The sequence below is a fragment of the Leiobunum rupestre genome, chromosome 7, assembly GCF_980474605.1.
Source record: "Leiobunum rupestre chromosome 7, qqLeiRupe1.1.hap1, whole genome shotgun sequence".
In the NCBI taxonomy this organism is placed as follows: domain Eukaryota; kingdom Metazoa; phylum Arthropoda; class Arachnida; order Opiliones; family Sclerosomatidae; genus Leiobunum; species Leiobunum rupestre.
The window spans coordinates 10,530,815-10,550,227 of record NC_143390.1 but is presented as its reverse complement, the minus strand read 5'-3'; the positions used below and the strand labels follow the sequence as shown (position 1 = coordinate 10,550,227).

At 38.3% G+C, this 19,413-nt stretch overlaps 1 protein-coding gene across 1 annotated transcript; it reads left to right on the top strand.

Moving 5' to 3' along the window:
• Positions 1 to 7: 7 nt before the first annotated feature.
• Positions 8 to 11,640, top strand: LOC149934414 (beta-glucuronidase-like). The gene is made up of 12 exons (XM_090153894.1): positions 8 to 377; positions 2,849 to 3,025; positions 3,083 to 3,261; positions 3,321 to 3,463; positions 4,844 to 5,064; positions 6,569 to 6,709; positions 6,773 to 6,945; positions 7,009 to 7,152; positions 8,000 to 8,084; positions 9,576 to 9,752; positions 11,184 to 11,322; positions 11,384 to 11,640. Exons 1-12 carry the CDS (start codon positions 189 to 191, stop codon positions 11,533 to 11,535), a joined length of 1,920 nt encoding a protein of 639 aa, XP_090010020.1. The 5' UTR covers positions 8 to 188; the 3' UTR covers positions 11,536 to 11,640.
• The last annotated feature ends 7,773 nt before the right edge of the window (positions 11,641 to 19,413 follow it).

Below are 19,413 nucleotides of genomic sequence, written 5' to 3'. Positions count from 1 at the left end.
CGCAAATATAATTTTTATTTCCACAGAGTTTAGTTTCTAACCTACATAGAGATTCATTTACGTAATCTTTGTTTTGGAGCTTCGCCAAAGTATGTCTATTGTCCAGTAATTGAAATTAAGAGAAAAAATAAAATTCGACAGACGCGAGTCGAACGAGAAACGGCGATTAAGTCTATTTATTCTAAACGATGAGGCACTTGTTAGCGTTGGTTTCCTTGTTGGGTTTCGTGGCGTCTGCTTTGGCCATTCTTTATCCGCGAGATTCCGAATCGCGGCAAACGAAATCGTTGGATGGAATTTGGGACTTTAGGGCTTCGCCAGTCGACGACCAGGACGTGGGCTTCAGGGAAAAATGGTTCGAAAGGCCATTGAGACAGGTCAGTGATGCATTTTCTATTTAGCAATCGTCAATAGAGGAATTAACTAACACCCGAGCATTTATAAGGGCATTCGAACCCGAGGGGCAGACCCCTTTGTTACAGGGTGTCCTAATAATCATGATCAAAAATTTAATCAGTTTAATCTTTGTACATTAGATTTATTTTTTAATCTAATCACGATTTAATCATACGAGGGTGTCCTAGTAATCATTGAAGTGGACCCCACTATACAAAATGTTTATTAGGCTAGCCTCTTGGCGCCCTAGGCTTAAGCGTACTTCGTCTATTGGTTAATGCGCCACTGTGTATCGTAAGTAACATTATAAGCGTAAGTATGACTAGCAATATATGACCAAGAAAAAAAAACAAATTATTATCGATTTTAACTGAACCGAACCTTTGCTGATATTCAAGTTGCTAAATTGGTATTAAAAATACCTGTCCTAATTTAAACCCTTAGGTGCAACCGTATGGTTAAAGATGTTTTCCCACGAGTTCTCCGGTTTCCCCTTTCCATAAAAACCTTTGGAGGTTAACGGTAATAGTGAGTGTAAGGGGGCTGTTGGCATTAAGGACTTGTAACCACCATGCCACGCAGTATAACCCGGCCACCTTAAACAGGGCCGTATTAAGGGAGGGGCAAAGGGGCAATTGACCCCGGGTGCCATCGAAATAGGGTCGCCCAAGAGATCTTGTTATATCCATATCAATTTACGAAATCTAAAATATTTTTTAAATATATAAAGTGGTTGTGTTCTGAGGACATTTGGGAGCGCTCAAAAATAAATTACTAAAAAGGTTTAGCTCGTGACGAAAATAAAAACATTTTATACTTTGAATATCTTTTGTTTTATTTTATTCTTATACTTCAAACTGTTGCCGTAAATGTAAACTACATTTAAATATTCTAGACCGAAAGCTATCGCTACGCCCCCTTTGGTTCACCATTGAAACCTAGATAGTTAGCGGCTAAAGCAAATGCTATTAGTTTTTCCTCATCGTTATTCGTAAATTTGACTTCATAAATAATCATACTTGCATTTTAATGTAATTTTTGCATCTTTAGCTTATATTTTGATAAGTTTATTAAAGGGGAACGGTCAAGCTTTAACCAGTTAGATAACCCTATAGCCCATTAACAACTAAAATTTATGGCGAAAACCGAATCAAAAAATATTGAGTGGTTAATTTATAATAAAGAAATTTCGGGAAATCGAAAAGCGCGCGTCCGCCGCGGCACCTGGTGAGAAGTCGGTGAGACAGAAAAACAACGTAAAAGCGCGCGCTGCTGAAGACGCGAAAAATTTGTTTTGCACGCGCGGCGCGTTCCAGTTATAAGAAATGTAAGCCTAAATTGCGCGATTTTGAAAGTTAGGATAGTTTGCAAATCGCTCATACGGGGTTAGGGGCGCTGGCGGCAGCCCCTAAGATGGCGGCGAAAATTCAAACCCAAGCACTTGGCGTTATTTTTCGTTTCAACTTTTTGGGTAAAAAGCTATTTTTTCAACACAAAAAAGGTACGTGTGTTAGTATATTGAACGTCTTGTTAATCTTTTGGTAAGGAAAAGCTTGGCCGCTCCCCTTTAAAGAAAAAAACGTTCTTTACCATTTTTAATTTGTAGCTGAGTATAATAATAATAATAATCAGCTAGGCTAATACCCAAGGCACCACCTTAGGCCTAAGTCATCAAGCGACTTTTGAAGCCTGTTATCTTAGATCTTAGGCGCAACCTTGACTCGTTTCGGTCGCGAATACAGACGAAATAAGTATTTATAGGTATTTTACGTTTTTTTTTCAATTATTTGTAATTATTTTGAAAAAAGTAAGCCTTAGTTTTCATTTTGAAAGCATTTAAAGAGTCCCTAAGCCTTGGCCTCAAATTTAAAAAAAAAGCGAGCGGAGGACATTACATATCGGGTGGCGTTATTTTTGACGTCAGTGTAAAATAAAGTAAAAATAAACCATCGTGGTATTATTAACAACCAATTCTGGTCCCTTAGAAGCTTGAACATATGATTGCCTTCTGCTTTCATACTCAGAATTTCAGAAAGGCCACGCCCTAAAATCTGCATGCATCGCCATCTGGAGGTCGGAAAACTATGATGCTCTTGTTATTGAATGACCCCGGTTCAAATCCCTGATCTGCCAGTAAAAGGTTTTGTAGTATGAATTTTGTATAATTAAGATTCTATACATAAAATATTTTTAAATTCGAAATTTGCCAATTAGGAGGACCTTTAGTTCAGGGTCATTAAATTTTTTTCTCGAGAACCATTAGGGGTAGGGGAATGGTTCCAATTAGAAAAATGCGCGCCAACGTTTTTTAAGTCATTATCTTTGACCCGACGAATTCATACTAGCTTTAAGGTTCTTTAATACATAAGTACGTTCTGGCTTTTATTTTATCTTGTCGTATTGGTATTTATTCTTCTTGTTTGAAACGGATGATATCCTTAATCTATTTTAGTCGGGGTCCGTGATCCCGATGCCGGTACCATCGAGTTTCAACGATATCACGCAAGACAGAAGCTTGAGAGATTTCATCGGTTGGGTCTGGTACGAGAAGGAGTTTTACGCGCCCGATTCCTGGAGAGGCAATCGCATTATCCTTAGATTTGGCAGTGTTCAGTATTACGCTCAAGTGGTAAGGTTAGACTTTTCTACAAGCTCTAGTCAAGTTACCAATTTTCTCTACCATCAGTATTTCAATGGTATATTGGCCGTGACGCACGTTGGAGGTCACCTACCCTTCGAAGTTGAAGTTCAGCAACTGAGCCTGAAACCGGGTGCCCTAAACAGGGTGACGGTAGCGGTCAACAACACCCTGACGCCGGACACCATACCTCAAGGAACTGTCAAATACTTCAACGACACTGAAAAGTGCTTAATCCAATCATTCTGAAGTCGACGCGTTCTTTTGATGATATTTTCTTTAATAGGTACCCTCCCAATTTCTACACATACACGGTGAACTTCGACTTCTTCAACTACGCTGGCATTCATCGTAGCGTCACGATTTACAGTACCAACACTTTCTACATTAAAGATATCGACATCACTACTGGATTGGAAAACGGAAATGGTAAGGTACTACGCAACCTCTGTTACTCCGATCATCTATTATTAGTATACATGTTAAATATACGCAGACACTTGGAATTTCTAAGGAATACTGAGGTCATTCCAAAAATAACAATAATGGTAAATAGTGGTAAATAATGGAAAATATTGGTTTATATTGCATAATAATATGTTAAAATCAAGAAAATCATTTGAAAAAGGAATATATTTACTTTAGAATATCGTAAACTTTATTGTTAATGTAGGTAAATAATTCATGGAAATATATTATTTAACATTATTTACCACACTATTTATCACATGATAAATACCACTTCGGAACCCCCACTGCCGGGATTTTCATTCGCGCAATGGTACAGAGCCATTTTTGATTAACCGTCTAGTTATGGTTGAAAAGAATCTTAAGCTTGTCGAACCAACTCAAAACCCTAAATTGTTTTGACAATTTTTAAACCCATTTGTTATGATAATGCCGTTTAAGTTAAATCGATGGGCTTTGTTTTAATTTAGACCCCTTATTATTTTAAAAGGAAATTTATATAAAATAGACGTTTTAAATCACACTTTAGCCCTTGTTCTTGATACTTTTAGAGCCTTTTAGATTCGGTTTTTATATTATTTATAACAATTTCACACTAAACACGTCTTATTTTTTAAATTTTCTTATTCTGAGGCAGGTTCTTACCGAGGGGTAAGACTGTCTCAGTTAATCTGTACACCGAGTTTGTGGTAAAAACTCGGAACAACTCCTTCTGCGTTGAGTTTGCAAGTTCTCTCCCCACTGGTTTAAGGGGTTTTCCCCCGAGATCTTCGGTTTCCCCTTCCATAAAAACTTGTTGAGGTTAACGGTAATAGTTAGTGTAGGGAGCTGTTGGCTCGCGTGGCTTGCAGGGCTTGCCACCACCCTCCTACGCATTGTAACCCGGCCACCCGAATTAAAAAGGCTTTAAAAGTCACTCGATGACTTAGGCCTAGGGTGGTGCCTTGGGTATTAGCCTAGCTGATTATTATTATTAAAATAAATAAATTATTTAGCACTGTTAAAGGTACATATTTTCAAGAGTTCGCAAGTTCCATTTAGCACTGTCAAAGGTACGGCAGCGTACACCGAGTTCGCAGAGTGTCTTACCCCTCGGTTCTTACTTACCTCTGGTTAGAGATAATGTATTTGAGTTTTATTCTACGCAATACAGCGCGATACTGAGGAAGTCCGTACCCCATCTAATGGCAGAAAAAGTTACAAAAAATTAACAGGGTTAGCCCATAAGCCTCGCCCATTTCTCCGGGTGAATTCGAGGAGCGGCAATGATGGAGCCTTACACATTCCAAGTGTACACTTATTTAATTTCCCGCTATTTCGAATAAAACCATCGTGTGTTAGGCATCGTTAACTTCGACGTCGAATACGATGGTACTGGCCAATTCAAAAACCTGATGCAGCGTCTGTCCATGGAAGTGGAGTGTGTGGTCTCGGTGACCGATCGGGAGAGGAAAGTCATGGCCTTTCAAAAAGCCTGCTCCGGAAAGTTCGTCATCGTGGAACCGAATCTCTGGTGGCCCTATACCACCAGTCCAGACCCTGGCTACCTTTACACCTTAAAAGTAACTATAGACGCATTCACATATTGCCTACAGGGAAATATGCAAAATGGGGCGAAATCCACCCGAGGTACCTTCCTATTTAATAATGTTTGAGGTAGATGGCGACACTATAAAGTTTATGAAAAATAAACTTTTTTAAAAAGTTGTTAACTAATTACTAAATTATAGTACTTTAAATTCTTATTAAAAATATATAATTTTTGTAATTTAAATTAACAATTAATTTTAACAGTAGTTAACACTCTCCACCATAGATCGCACTATAATACAAATTTAAATTATCCAATCAGAGAAGATAATTTTGTATTTTAAATCTCGACAAAACCGTTGTCCACTAAAAACTGAAAACTTTCAACCAATCGTTGAAAATCAAAATTATGACGTCATGTTGCTATCAGTCTCAGAGCACCATCTACTAACAAATAACGCCATCACCACGTTACCTCAGATTAATTTTATCCCTTTAAAGTCGTCTTTGTCCGTCAAAAATTGTAAATCGATCTATAGTTTAGTGAGGTCAGAAGTATACAACGTATCTCTTTCGAGAAAAGTATTGATCCCCTATGCTGCTAATCTTATGTGGAGGTGAATTTTATCATTATTGTAACTTTCTAAAACTATGACATCGTGAAAATATATTTTATAAACAAGTAGTAGTGTAATTTTTACATTTGGACTAAAACACGTTAAGGCAAATATTTCAAGCGAATAACGTAACGTGGGATGGATACGATGTATACAGGGTGTTCTAATTTGATCGCACCAGGCATTTTGCTCAATAACTATATTACCTAGAAATGTGAAATTTTCAGGATGTACATTATCGGGGAAGGTCGTTGTTTCACGGTTTTAGAATTTTTATTTTTTTAACGCTAGATGGTAGACGAAATCTGACAATGAACAAGTTGTAGAGCATACTCGAAACCATAAATGAAATTGGTTTCTATGATATTAGGTTATGAAAAATAACAAGTTGGTAATAGGTGGCCTAAGCCTTTTCACAACTAATTAAATTGTAATAAACGTTTGTATGACTGCTAAACTTTTTTTATATTGGTAATTAATTTTGTGATAAAAAAAACTATTTTCTAAAGTGTTACAAAATTTACAAATGTACCATACTAAATGAGGTTCAATAAATCCACCATCTGCTGCTATACACGTTCGTGCGCGATACTGGAGTTACAAGTCGAAACGCTGCAATAATTATCTGGCGCAACCCACCAACTACCAACTTGTTATTTTCCATGACCTAATATCTCAGTGACAAATTGACCTATTCCGACCAAACTAATTTCGTTTATGATTTTCGAGTATGCTCTACAACATGTTCATTGACAGTTTTCATCTACCACCTAGCGTCAAAAAAAAATTCAAACCCGTGAAAGGTGTCACGGTTTTGCTGAAATTTAGAAACAACAACGACCTTCCCCGGTAGTGTACATCTTGAAAATTTCACATTTCTAGGTAATATAGTTTTTAAGCAAAATTCGATGAATTTCAGGTGGAAATACACTCGTTCGGTGGGACCGACACCTACTATCAAAAGTTCGGAATTCGAACTGTGAACGTAACCGACACCGAGTTTTTGATCAATGGAGAACCATTCTACTTCACTGGCTTCGGAAAACACGAAGATGCCAATGTAAAAATAAGTCAAATCTGAGGGTTGTCTTCTAGTTTATGGTTTAATATATTTCCAAAACAGATTCGAGGGAAGGGTTTGGATTTGCCTATTATGGTGAAGGACTTTAACTTAATCAAGTGGCTGGGCGCCAACAGCTTCAGGACCAGTCATTACCCCTATTCCGAAGAGATGATGGACATGGCAGACGAGCAAGGAATAGTGGTCATCGACGAATGTCCCGCTGCCGGGTTGAAGTAACCCCAGTTGTTCTAAATTATCTAAAGCGTAACAGGCCATTCTGATGATCTTCGTTTTAGCAAATTCGATAAGAACATGCTGTCTTTGCATATGCAAATGATGGAGGAATTGATCCAACGGGACAAGAACAGGCCTTCAGTCGTTATGTGGTCAGTCGCCAATGAACCCAAGTCGGCGCATCCTAAAGCCGAAAAATACTTCAAGTAGGTTTAGTCCATTTCGAGACCAAAGGGTTCAAATCGAGGGTCTAGCCACTTGGGAAAAATGTACATCTGATTTATGGTTTCCAAATATTTCCAATGTATTTCTTGATTTTCCGATATTTCTCAACATTTCCAATAACTCTTGTGGATTTCTGGATTTCCGGAAATGTTCAAAATGCTTATCGATATTTATAATATTTGTAGGGACTTCCCGAGACTTCAAATGTTTATCAGGATTTTTCTTATTTACTATAATTCGTAAGAATAATAATAATCAGCTAGTCTAATACCCGAGGCACCACCTTAGGCCCAACTTAATCAGAAACATTCGTCTTTCCAATATTTATTGTGGATCTCTCATATTTCCAATATTTATTGCGGATTTCTCATATTTCCAATATTTATTGCGGATTTCTCATATTTCCAATATTTATTGCGGATTTTTCATATTTCCAATATTTATTGTGGATTTTTCATATTTCCAATATTTGTTGTGGATTTTTCATATTTCCAATATTTATTGCGGATTTTTCATAATTCCAATATTTATTGTGGATTTTTCATATTTCCAATATTTATTGTGGATTTTTCATATTTCCAATATTTATTGTGGATTTTTCATAATTCCAATATTTATTGTGGATTTCTCATATACCCAATTATCCTTGTGGATTTCTCATATACCCAATTATCCTTGTAGATTTCTCATATTTCCAATGATTCTTGTGGATTTCTAGAATCCAGAAATATTTATTTGGATTTTTTTCATTCTTGTACACAAGATTTCTAAATCGGTTAGCCCCTCGATTCGAATGGTGTTAATATTTTCACTATTCTTAATATTTAGGACGATAGTGGCACACACGAAATCCTTGGATCCAACTCGTCCCGTATCGGCCGCCTTGAATGCTTGGTATAACATCGACAAGGCGGTAAATAAAATAGTTAACTAAAAGAGGCTGGGTAAACTACCTGGAAGTTTTTGCTCAAACTGCACCAAAATATCAGGATTTAATTCAAATGTAAGTTTTTAGGGCTCAAGGGGGGGGGGGCAATTCGAAGGGGCCCCCGCGAGTAAGTTTGCCCCGGGCCTCAGGATACCTCTGCAAGGCCCGCCCGAGTTAATTTGTTGGGTTCCGTCTCCCTCCTTTCAAGTTAAGTGGAAGTAAAAACAAGTTCGCTAAGGCGATCATATAATTTCGTTTACCTCTTACAATGTTAGTCTATTTTTAATAACTGGCAGCCTAAACTAAATTTAGGATCAAACTGTTCAGTATGAACCATGTCCTGTACTCTGTGCATATATATATATATATAATTTGCTGTTCGGCAAGGGATGAATTACAGAAGTAACAATTGAGTCTGGGTTTCAGCTGATTTTGTTAAGCAATTATTTTTATTACATGCCCAATGCCCTCGTTCGTAGGCTTTCGACTATTATCGATATAAACCACCTAAGGAACCGACTTTTTAGTAAAATTTATAGTTTTTTTTTTTACAATTGGGCTAGGTAGGGCTAGAGCCCTAGGGCGCGTCATTTTAGTAAAATTTATCGATTTTTGAAATTGGGCTAGGTAGGGCTACAGCCCACGGGTGCGTCTTTTTAGTAAAATTTATAGTTTTTTTTACAATTGGGCTAGGTAGGGCTAGAGCCCTAGGGCGCGTCATTTTAGTAAAATTTATCGATTTTTACAATTGGGCTAGGTAGGGCTACAGCCCTAGGGCACGTCTTTTTAGTAAAATTTATAGTTTTTTTTGCAATTGGGCTAGGTAGGGCTACAGCCAATGGGTGCGTCTTTTTAGTAAAATATGTTGTTTTTATACAATTGGTCTAGGTAGGGCTACAGCCCTAGGGCGATATTTTTAGTAAATGCCCCCGTCCGTAGCCTTTCGTCTATTTTCGATATAAACAGCCTGAGGACACGACGTTTTAGTAATATTTATAGTTTCTGAAATGAAAAGAGTTTCTAAAACATTGAAGGGGTACCCAAAATATCTTCTCATGACTGTTAGCCCAGGGGATTTACTGTAAATGTATAAAGGCGGCCCGGAATAGGAAAATCGCGGGGTGTTCTTGCGGTTGATTCTCAATTTCGCCACATCAACTCTATATTGCCAGCTCTGCTAAAGGTTCAAGAGGCATGGTACCCCAAGTATCCTTGGTTGGTGCTAATCCTGGCCTGTGCCAAAGCTATGTAGCTTCAGTGTCATTGTGACGTTTAAGCGGCTTCTGCCACGTAGTTTTCCCAACGTTTCTTTTGTTATTTTTACTTTTCCTGGACTTCTAGGCCAATCCCGGCCTGTGCCAAAGCTATGTAGCTTAAGTATCATTGTGACGTTTGAGCGGTTCCTGCCACGTAGTTTTCCCAACGTTTCTTTTGTTATTTTTACTTTTGTTTAAAAGTAAGTACATGATTTTGCAGGGTCAGTTTATGGATGTTGTAATGAGGAACCGTTACTACGGTTGGTATCAAGAGTCCGGTTACACTGAAGCCATCGTCTCCAGGTTGACGGACGAGATGGTCGAGTCGTACATGACGTACAAGAAGCCCATCCTCATTAGCGAATATGGAGCTGGCGCCGTTGCTGGTTTTCACGCCGTACGTTTTAAAAGAAGTATATAATACATCTCGTTCGAGATAAGTATCCATTTGGGATATAAAAATGAAACATATATCTTAATAATAACAAAAGTGACATAATTAACAAAAGTGCGTCAATGTAATCGTTTTTGAAATCGAATGGGAGGGCATTCATTGGGGCGGGAATGAAGTTCAAAAGTAGAAACAATGACCCCTTTTGAAAACTTCGAGAACTAAGTAAGCACTGGAGAAGGTGAGCAGGCTTATCGATTTCTTTGGCACTCGACGAAAACTCTACCGCCATCTATCGACGTTTTAATATAAAACACGAAAAAAACAAACTAGAAAAAGGCTGCATCGTCCATCCTAGCCTAGCCTTCTATGTGCTCTATCACGATAGCAGCATTCAGTAAATCATTAACATTGGCAAGTATAGTAACTTGCACACTTTGATAATAATGACAATAATAATAATAAAAATCAGCCAGCCACCACCTTAGACCCAAGTCAGTTAGCCACTTTTAATGCCTTTAATTTAGGTGTCCTGGTTACAATACGTAAGAGGGTAATGTCAAGCCCTTCATGCCACGCGGCCCCACGGGCCTACACTTTCTATTACCAAACGTAACGTAACCACTCATTAGTATGTCTCTCATTTGGATAGATAATATCATAAGCCTATCATAAGGTCCTAATAAGCAAAGGTCTACCATAGGGGCCCATGGTAACGGCGTTGTCCATGCGAGAAGAAAATGAACGTACGACGATAGGGCAATAGCGACATCTTCTTTTTCAAAATGTCTACATCTAAAATATTATCTTGCTTGGTCGAGCAGCCACGCTCGGTCTGATAAATGCCACACAAAACGTGTCTAATTCTCAAATTTTAAAAAGAAACGCAACTCTTATTTCTAATAGCAAGAGGAGCCGGGCTTGATCCCAACTTGTGGAACTGGGTGAAAACTCGGAACTACTCCTTCTGCGTTGAGTTTGCAAGTTATCTCCTCACTGGTTAAAGGGGTTTCCCCCCGAGTGCTTCGGTTTCCCCTTCCCATAAAAACTTGTCTAGGTTAACGGTAATAGTTAGTGTAGAGAGCTGTTGGCTCGCGTTTCATGAAGGGCTTGTCACCACCTACTCATTGTAACTCGGCCACCTGTTTAAAGGCATTATAAGTCGCTAGATAACTTGGGCCTAAGGTGGTGCCTTGGGTATTAGCATAGCTGATTATTATTATTATTATTATTATTATTATTATTATTATTATTATTAATATCTAAATGAGACCGTGTTTCATACAAAAATAAATGGAAGCAAAATAGAAAATTCTTATAATCCTTGTGCTATTGAAAAGGTTACCATGAAAATAAAATCTCATGATCGCGAGCTAAACTAAATATTGTCAAAGCCAGAAACGAGCGAGGAATTCTGTACGTTAATTTCCTTAACAGGGTCCATCTCTGATGTTTTCCGAGGACTACCAGAGTGAATTGATAATGCAACACCACTTGGCCTTCGACGAACTACGCAAGGAGGGATTCTTGGTGGGTGAAATGATCTGGAATTTCGCCGATTTTATGACTGTTCAGAGTGAGTGGAAAAATTTAATGTCTCCGTGTGTTCATTAACCTTCCGCTGTTTCCGGTAACAGAGACGACCAGGGTGATGGGTAACCGCAAAGGCATCTTCACGAGGGACAGGCAACCCAAAGCAGGGGCCAAAATTCTCAGGTGCCGATATCTGCAGTTGGCCAACATTACCATTACCGACAACGAAGTTTATTGTGCTCCGCCGAGATTATAATAACATTTTGTGACGTGTTAAAACTATCATTTTTTTTATAAAAAATATTGTAAATCTTAATAAACGTAACTTTATAAAATGTTTCCATTTAAAGTTAAAAATCTGTTTCGGCTAAAATTGTTTCAAGAACTACAGCAACGGTACTGTAAAATGTTTTCTGTTTGGTCAAGCTATCCTTATAGGATCAAGACCCACATTATGTTACCGATAAAGTAGACCCTACCGTCACTCTAACTACCATTTTCTCAATTGCATAGCGGCATCTAGTATCGGCCGTAAGAAACTTAGAAACTTTACCTTCGTCTTTCGAGAAAACGTACATAATTAGCTAGGGTGCTGTGTTTGTTGCTCCTAGATAATTAGATACGGTTAATTTCGATTTAACACTTACTTTAGTTCGTGCTAAATTTTACGATTTAATTAATTTAATTCGTAATAAACAGCAAAATGGTTGGTAGATAGAAAAAATTATATAACTCTCTGACAGATGGCGTTAGTGTTTGAATTTTGAATCGCGAATTTCAGTCTGGCCTAGGTCACTCTACGCTCTACGGGCCTTGGGCAGCCTACCGTTCAAGGAAATTTCCAACTAATCTGGGGGTAAAAAGGGTGAAACGATCTACACTTTACCTGTCAAGTTGTAACAAGCATGTAGATGATGTAGTAAATTTAATTTTAATATAATTTAAATTGGCGGCTGGCTATAACTTCTAATATCGCTTCGATTAAAAACTATTATAGGTAGGTATTTTTTATTTTTCAAAAAGTTGGATACTTCTTAGCCACGTAAAAGAACCCCACAAAGGAAAGAATTGATGTTATTCTAGACCGCAGGAATCATCAGATTATTGAAGATAATAAGATGAAACTTGTTTCAATAATTAAAACTATTATATTTTAAGCAAAAAACCATTGCCATTGAGAGGACATTTAATGAAGATGCCACTATTGGGAATCCGGGAATATTCAGAGGGCTGCTTGGGTTTAGAATTGATTCAGTTGATCTCGTTTTAAAACACCACCTTGAAAAATCCCCGAGGAATTCAATCATGATAAGTAAAACTATTCAAAACGAAATTATTGGATCCATTGGATATTTCGTCAAGAATCAACTCATTCAAAGAGTTAAAGAAGCTAAATACTTCACTTTGTTAGATGATGAAACAACGGATACTTGAAAAACTGAACAGCTTTCTATTTCCTTACGTTTTGTTGATTTATCAAAAATGGTTATAAGAGAAGACTTCATTGATTTCATATCAATTACAAGTACTACCGGATCTTCGATCTTTAATACTATTGGTACAGTTGGGCAAAAAGGGTAGATATGTTAAAACATGCTATTCAAAGTTCGTCAGATTCAAAACCACGAAAAGAAAAACCAAAGCCTTATTGTGCAACAAGTTGGCTTGAACGGCATGATTCGTCGTTAATTGTATTCAACGAACTGTATCCTTTTATCTTGGAAGTGCTTGATGAACTATCTAGTTCTAGGGATTCCGATGTATCTAGTAAAGCTGTAAGCTTTGCTTTAGCAACCTGCATTTATTGTTGGTTTAAAAAATTTAGTGTGATGTATCAGTATCACACTGACTTTAATTTGCATGCTACAAGCATCTAATTTGGATTTGCCGAATGCATACTCAATGGTTAAGGATGTACTAAAATCTTTGAAGGAAATGAGAAATTCTAATGTAGGATCTTTTGAATTAATCTTCCACGAAGCAAAGAAAAGCTGTGACAGCGTCAAAGTTGAAATGAAAGTACCTAGACATACAAGAAGACAACAAAATCGAGTAAACTAATTCGAAGGAACAATATTTTCGATTGTCTTTGTTTAATACGTTTTTAGATTTCTTGATTCAAGATTCAGTAATAGATTTCAGCAGCTCTTACCATTGTAATCTTTAATTCCTGCCAATATCGGCCGTTATCCGATAAACGAAATTGTAGAAGCTTCTCAAATATACATGTATAACTCCGATCTTTCAGCTCTCCCCTCAGAGCTCGAATTGGGAGATATTTTTGTGGAACGCAAAATGGAAAGATGTTGAACACAAACCTTCAACAGCTCTTCTAGCAATAGCGGAGTGTAAAGAATATCTGCCGAATATTAAAACATTGCTACAGATTTTAGCAACAATTCCAGTTTCAACTGCAACCCCCGAAAGGCCATTTTCAACAGGTCTTGCGTGGACTGAAAACCTATTTACGTTCAACAATGGGTCAAAATAGGTTGAATAGTTTGGCGTTGGCGAACATTCATAACGAGATAGGGCTTGATCCGGATGAAATAGCAAAGATTTTTGCACAAAGAAAACTAAGAAGAATGGAACTCGGTTACTGATCGCATGTATGAAATATCTTGTGTATTAAAAAAAGTTTAATGAAATAAAAACTTCATTTCTCTTTTCACATATAAGATGTATCGCCCCCCCCCCCTCCTCTTTGGCAGATCCTAGATCCGCGCCTGCCTGTATTTGGATCATATAAACCTTTTTTTGGCGCGTAAAAGTTATGGATTCCCACAAAGAATGTTTCATCTTAAACTTAAATAATAGACAAAGTTTGTGTGTTTATGTTAGAAGAATTCTGAAGAGCTTTCTTAAATATACACGGTTGAAGAGGTAAAAAAGACCAACGTTTGGGGAAACAAAAATATATTTATTTATTAAGTTAAACCGATACGCGGTACTTCGGCCGATAGGCCTTCAAGGTTAAGGTACAAGTTAAGACTAACTAACGGAATGATTTAAAAATTAAAACAAGTGACGCGAGAAAATAAAAACACGCGACAAGAAAAACGCGAAAATGACCACGCGACACACAAAAATAAACCAACTAAAAAGGAGGATGTTCACAATAAGTTTGATGTAAAAAAAGGGGGAACGGGGAAAAACTGAAGGGGGAAGGCAAATACCAAAAAGGGGGAGACAAAAAAAACTTCAAATGCTTGCAAACAAAACTCCAAACCAGCGACCAAAAAACCACTGCCGATCGAAAGAGACGAAAACGTAACAATTTCGAACGCTAGCGGGAAAAACACGCCACCGGGATGACCGCACGCGAAACACCAAATATGAAAACGAACTACTTAAAAACCAACTTATCATTTAATCCTGAGGGAAACTCAGTACCCAAATTAAAAATTAGACGACTTTCTACAGTACGTCTCGGCTTGGTGGATAAATTAGTTGCACGCAAGACGCGAATGGAGACGTCATTGATGTTATGCGTGTTGTTAAAGTGATCAGGGATGACGTTGAGATGTTCTCCGAATCGATCAGCGAGCCACCTCTGAGTCTCACCAATGTAAAGAATATCGCAAACTTTGGAGCTGAGAGCGTAGATTAGATTGGCAGTCGTGCAGCTGAAAGACCCCTTGATGGTGAAATCACGCCTTGCACCACGGACGGTAAGGTCAAACGACACAAACGCGCGAGTGTTGCACCGGGGACGATTGCATCCTTTAGTACCCTCATCAGTCACGCGAGAATCTTGGGCCGGAAACGAGCTAGAGACGAGGAGAGAACACGTGTTATTATCACGATGGTAGCTAAATCTTGGAGGTTCAGTAAAGATATTGCTCGTGTCGGGGTCCAGTTGTAGAAGGCGGTAATGTTTCCGAATGACAGTCTTGATCCGACACATCTGAGGATGGTACGTTAGAACTACAGATGGCCTCTCATTAGTAGACTTCTTTGGGTTGATGGCAAGGGCCTCATTCCGGGAGGCAGCGGACACCCTGTTAAGGGCCGACTGCAAGACAGTATCAGGGTGTCCACTGTCTCCCGCTTTTTGACATTGAGAAATAATAGAAACTAGGGAAACTGTTTAAAACTAAATCTAAAGTGAAGTCTACGACTACTAGACCAAAAAAAGGACCAACCTTCTACGAAAAGTAGCGGCAAAAGGAAGGATAAACGTAAGACCATTGATGAATACTTCAAGCCTATTATTTTCTTAAGAGATGCATTATCGAAAGTCACCGAAAAGCAAATCGATTTAGCTTAGAATTACATACATTTCAAAAATCACGAAACAGAATTTGCTCCTTCGTTTTCAATGAAGATGATACTCATTTTAATGAAGATGTTCCTTCGGTCGTACACGATACCAATGAAGACAATAGTCACGAAGACATTTCTTCGGTTATAAGCCCCAATGAAAAAAAACATTCCAAAGTGTCGATATTGACAACGATAATCAATCGAATAACAATATCAGGATTTGTAAAAACTCTTGGTACTCGGTTCTTGCATTGAGATATACAGTGTTTAGTAACTCCTTTAAAACAATTAATGTTCAATCGGAACTTCAAATTGTATTTGGTATACCGGAGGCTATTACTTTTGCTAAACGACTACAAAAAGTTAGTTTTAAAGACAAATCGATAGAGCAATATATTATTTGTGAAACTTCAGCAAATCTTGGAAATTTCTATGTGACGTATATTTCAATGCTAAACACCGAGATAGAAAATAATCCGTAGTTTCACGTGATATATATGTTGCACCAAGACAAAACCACAGAGGTTAAAAAGTCTTTCTGTGAAATCATTACTAAAGAAATAGACCTGGTCAAATTAGGCGTTAACGTTCTAATTGTAACTAATATTCGGGGAGTACCAAAATCAAATTTAGAGAACGATCAGTGTAGGAATAAGGAATTGCGAAAACAAATGCTGGTACTCGAAGATTTTTAGCATCTAACTATACTAGGCACTTAGGATCTTACTTTATGCCTCGAAAATCACAACTGACCAACGTTCAACGAGATATACAGCAAAACACTTTGCAAAAAACCTTTTCGGCCAAATGGCAAGACCTTAACCGCGCCGTCAACGATCACTCAGCAGTGGCAGGTATGGCGGAACCAAGTGGAACTACGGTACCATTGAAAGTCTCGGGGGAAGAAGAAAATGGAATGGAATAGGGACCAGCCATGGCATTGAAGCCAAATTAAACATTGAGGTCCCATCCACAACTAAATGGAAAAATAAACAATATAGTAGATCAGCGCGTAACAAGCGAAAACTTGAATATTTTATTCCAAACCCGACTTTGATAACAAGTTCTTTCCCGATATTAAATAAAGTTCAGCTTCTAATTAAAAAATCAAGATCTTAGCCAGTGTCTTATCAAGTTCACGAATAAAAGTCACCAACCATCGGATTTACCCGTCAATAATTTCAACTCAAACCATGATGATTCTTTTCTAGCCGAACTATTGTCCACCGTCAAACAAAACATCGATAAGGATATACGAGGGAAAAGATACGAAAAATACAATTAAACTGTTTCCTACGTATCTTTTTTAATAGGTGGTAGATTCATGTATGAATCGTTACAATCTAATTTACATATCCCGTCTATTGCGTGACCAGGGTCCCACTAATGTTGAAGGAAAGATAAGAATAACGGAGTTAAAATAGTTTCTTGTTGAAAAAAAACTCCCACTTCAAATTTGAATAAGTGAAGACGCTATAAGATTTACTGGACGTGTCCAATATGATAATAATACCAACCAAATTGTAGGCTTCCCATTACCTACTGACCGTGCCACTGGTTTATCGGTAGTAGCTTCGTATCGTTCGTACCCGGAAGAATCGGCCAATAGAAAAACACATACGCCTGTAACTCAGACTCAGACACAGAAGACGAACAGAATGAGGCGGGAGTAGCGGAAGACATTCCCGAGGACGACGACTTGAGAGAAGACTTAAGCCTCTTATTATCATCTGGCGGATCAGAACTTACGACAACTCGAGCGAATAAACAAATTATGTGGTTTCTAATGAAAGAGGTTTCGTCAGTGGTGTAGTGAGAACTCAGAGGTCCCCCGGAAAAATCTCAATGAGGCCTCCCTTCTCAATTTTTTTTTGGTGAGCGGGGCCCCCCGAAACTACCCCCCCCCCCGCGCCGCGGGCCCGGCGGACCATAAGCTACGCTACTGGGTTTCGTCAATTTGACATTAAAATCCGGCCGTCGGGTTGTTGTTAGAAAAACTTCGCTATGTTCGTAACTAAGCTCTATGGGCAACCTATTTAGCAACGATCGTTTGGAACGTATATCTCAGAAACTAAACGTTTCATGGAGCCTATTAATACCAATGTGTGCCCCTCAATTGATAATTATACTTTCGCAAAGAAGAAATTAAGTAGGAGAATGGACTGAAAGATGATAATTCGGGATATCTGGTTGGCTTTGTCCAATTTGGTCCCCACATTTCAAGAAGGACATTACCCTCATGATCAAATCGTTAAATAAGCTCACTAAGCTTGTCCCTCAGCTGCGCGATGTCTCGGCCGACGATCGCCGACAGTTCCTTTTCATTCCCACGCTACAAGAAAGACATCAAGCAAATGACCTAACCGAACTATTCTCGATTGTGTCAGGCTCCAGTTTCCTTCATGAAGGATAATTTTTCGAGCGCCCACATTTGACTTCCACCCGCGGACACAACAAAAACTATTCCTACCTCGCGTTAACACTTCATACCGCCAGCGCCATTTTACACACCGCACCCTCTCCATTTGGAATTCCTTCCCTCACGACTTAGTGTCTCTACCCTCAAAACATTCCTTCGGCCGTACCCTACGCTCCTATCTTACCCCCTCCTATGCTTAACGTTTTACTGTATTCATATTGGTTTTTTTATATATATCTCAAACGTTTGTATTATCTGTGCCTATAATCAGCCAGTGGCAGCATTGGTGCGTAAAATAAAGAAAGAAAACGTTCGGTTTACAGGTGAAAAGTTTCCATTATTTCAACAATCACCATGTAAATAGTAACTTTCAGGTCCTGGCTCTTGAATCTATTACCTCATGGCGATTTCCTATAGATTCTTTTACGGAGAATATTCGTGGGGGAATCCATAGCTTGACTACATGGGGAGGGGACCCGTTAGGGGAAAAAAATCAATAGTGGAGGCAGAGGTAGTATGGCGGTGGCGGCCGCCACATGGGAGATTGTAAAGGGGGTCGATACGCCCGTAAAAGAGTGTATAGGCGCTGAAATAAAACATTTTCAAGGAAATCGCCACAAAGTAATATTTCCCAGAGCCAGGACTTGCAATTTAATGTTTGTATGGTGCTTGTTGAATTAATGGAAATTTTTAACCTGTACGGTATGCAACAATCAATTTTAACCCTCAGGTAGCTTTTTTTGACATATTAAGGCTTAGGAAAAACACGACGTTCTGTTTACAGGTAAAAAGTTTCCATTTTTCAACAAGTACAATATAAACAGTAACTGGCTCTTGGAAATATTACTTCTTGGTAATGTTTTATTGAAGGGTCTATTATACATTTTTATTTAAATCATATCTTTTGAAATAATTAATTACGCAAAATAATTTTGATATTATTGTAATCCTTGACCACTGATTAACCGGAAAAAACCAAGGGGGCTAATGCTAAAAATTCACCATGACTATTGAGGGAGGACGCAATTTTCAGGAATGCCAGCCGAATAAAACTTACCGATAATCCTAATTATGACCAAGTATAGATAGTAGGTTGAATTTATCATCCTAATCTGGAGCCAAAGAATATTATAGATAGGAGTAAAAACGCGAACAAGTAAAGAGACCAATAAGTAGGGGAGAAAACTAAGCTTTAATGGGGGAAAATATGCGGTACTTCGGCCGATAGGCCTTCAAGGCGAAAAACTTTAATACGACCACGGCCGTCTCGAGATCTGCTTCGTGATACGACTAACCGACAATTTGAAAATGTTTAAAAATATTAAAGACGCGAGGCGCGAGACGATAACACGCGACAACAAAAGGAGAATACAAACACGCGACAAAAAAGGGGGGGGGGGGGACTAGAAAAACTAAAAAAGCTAAAAAGGACTGTCAAAAAAGGGGGAT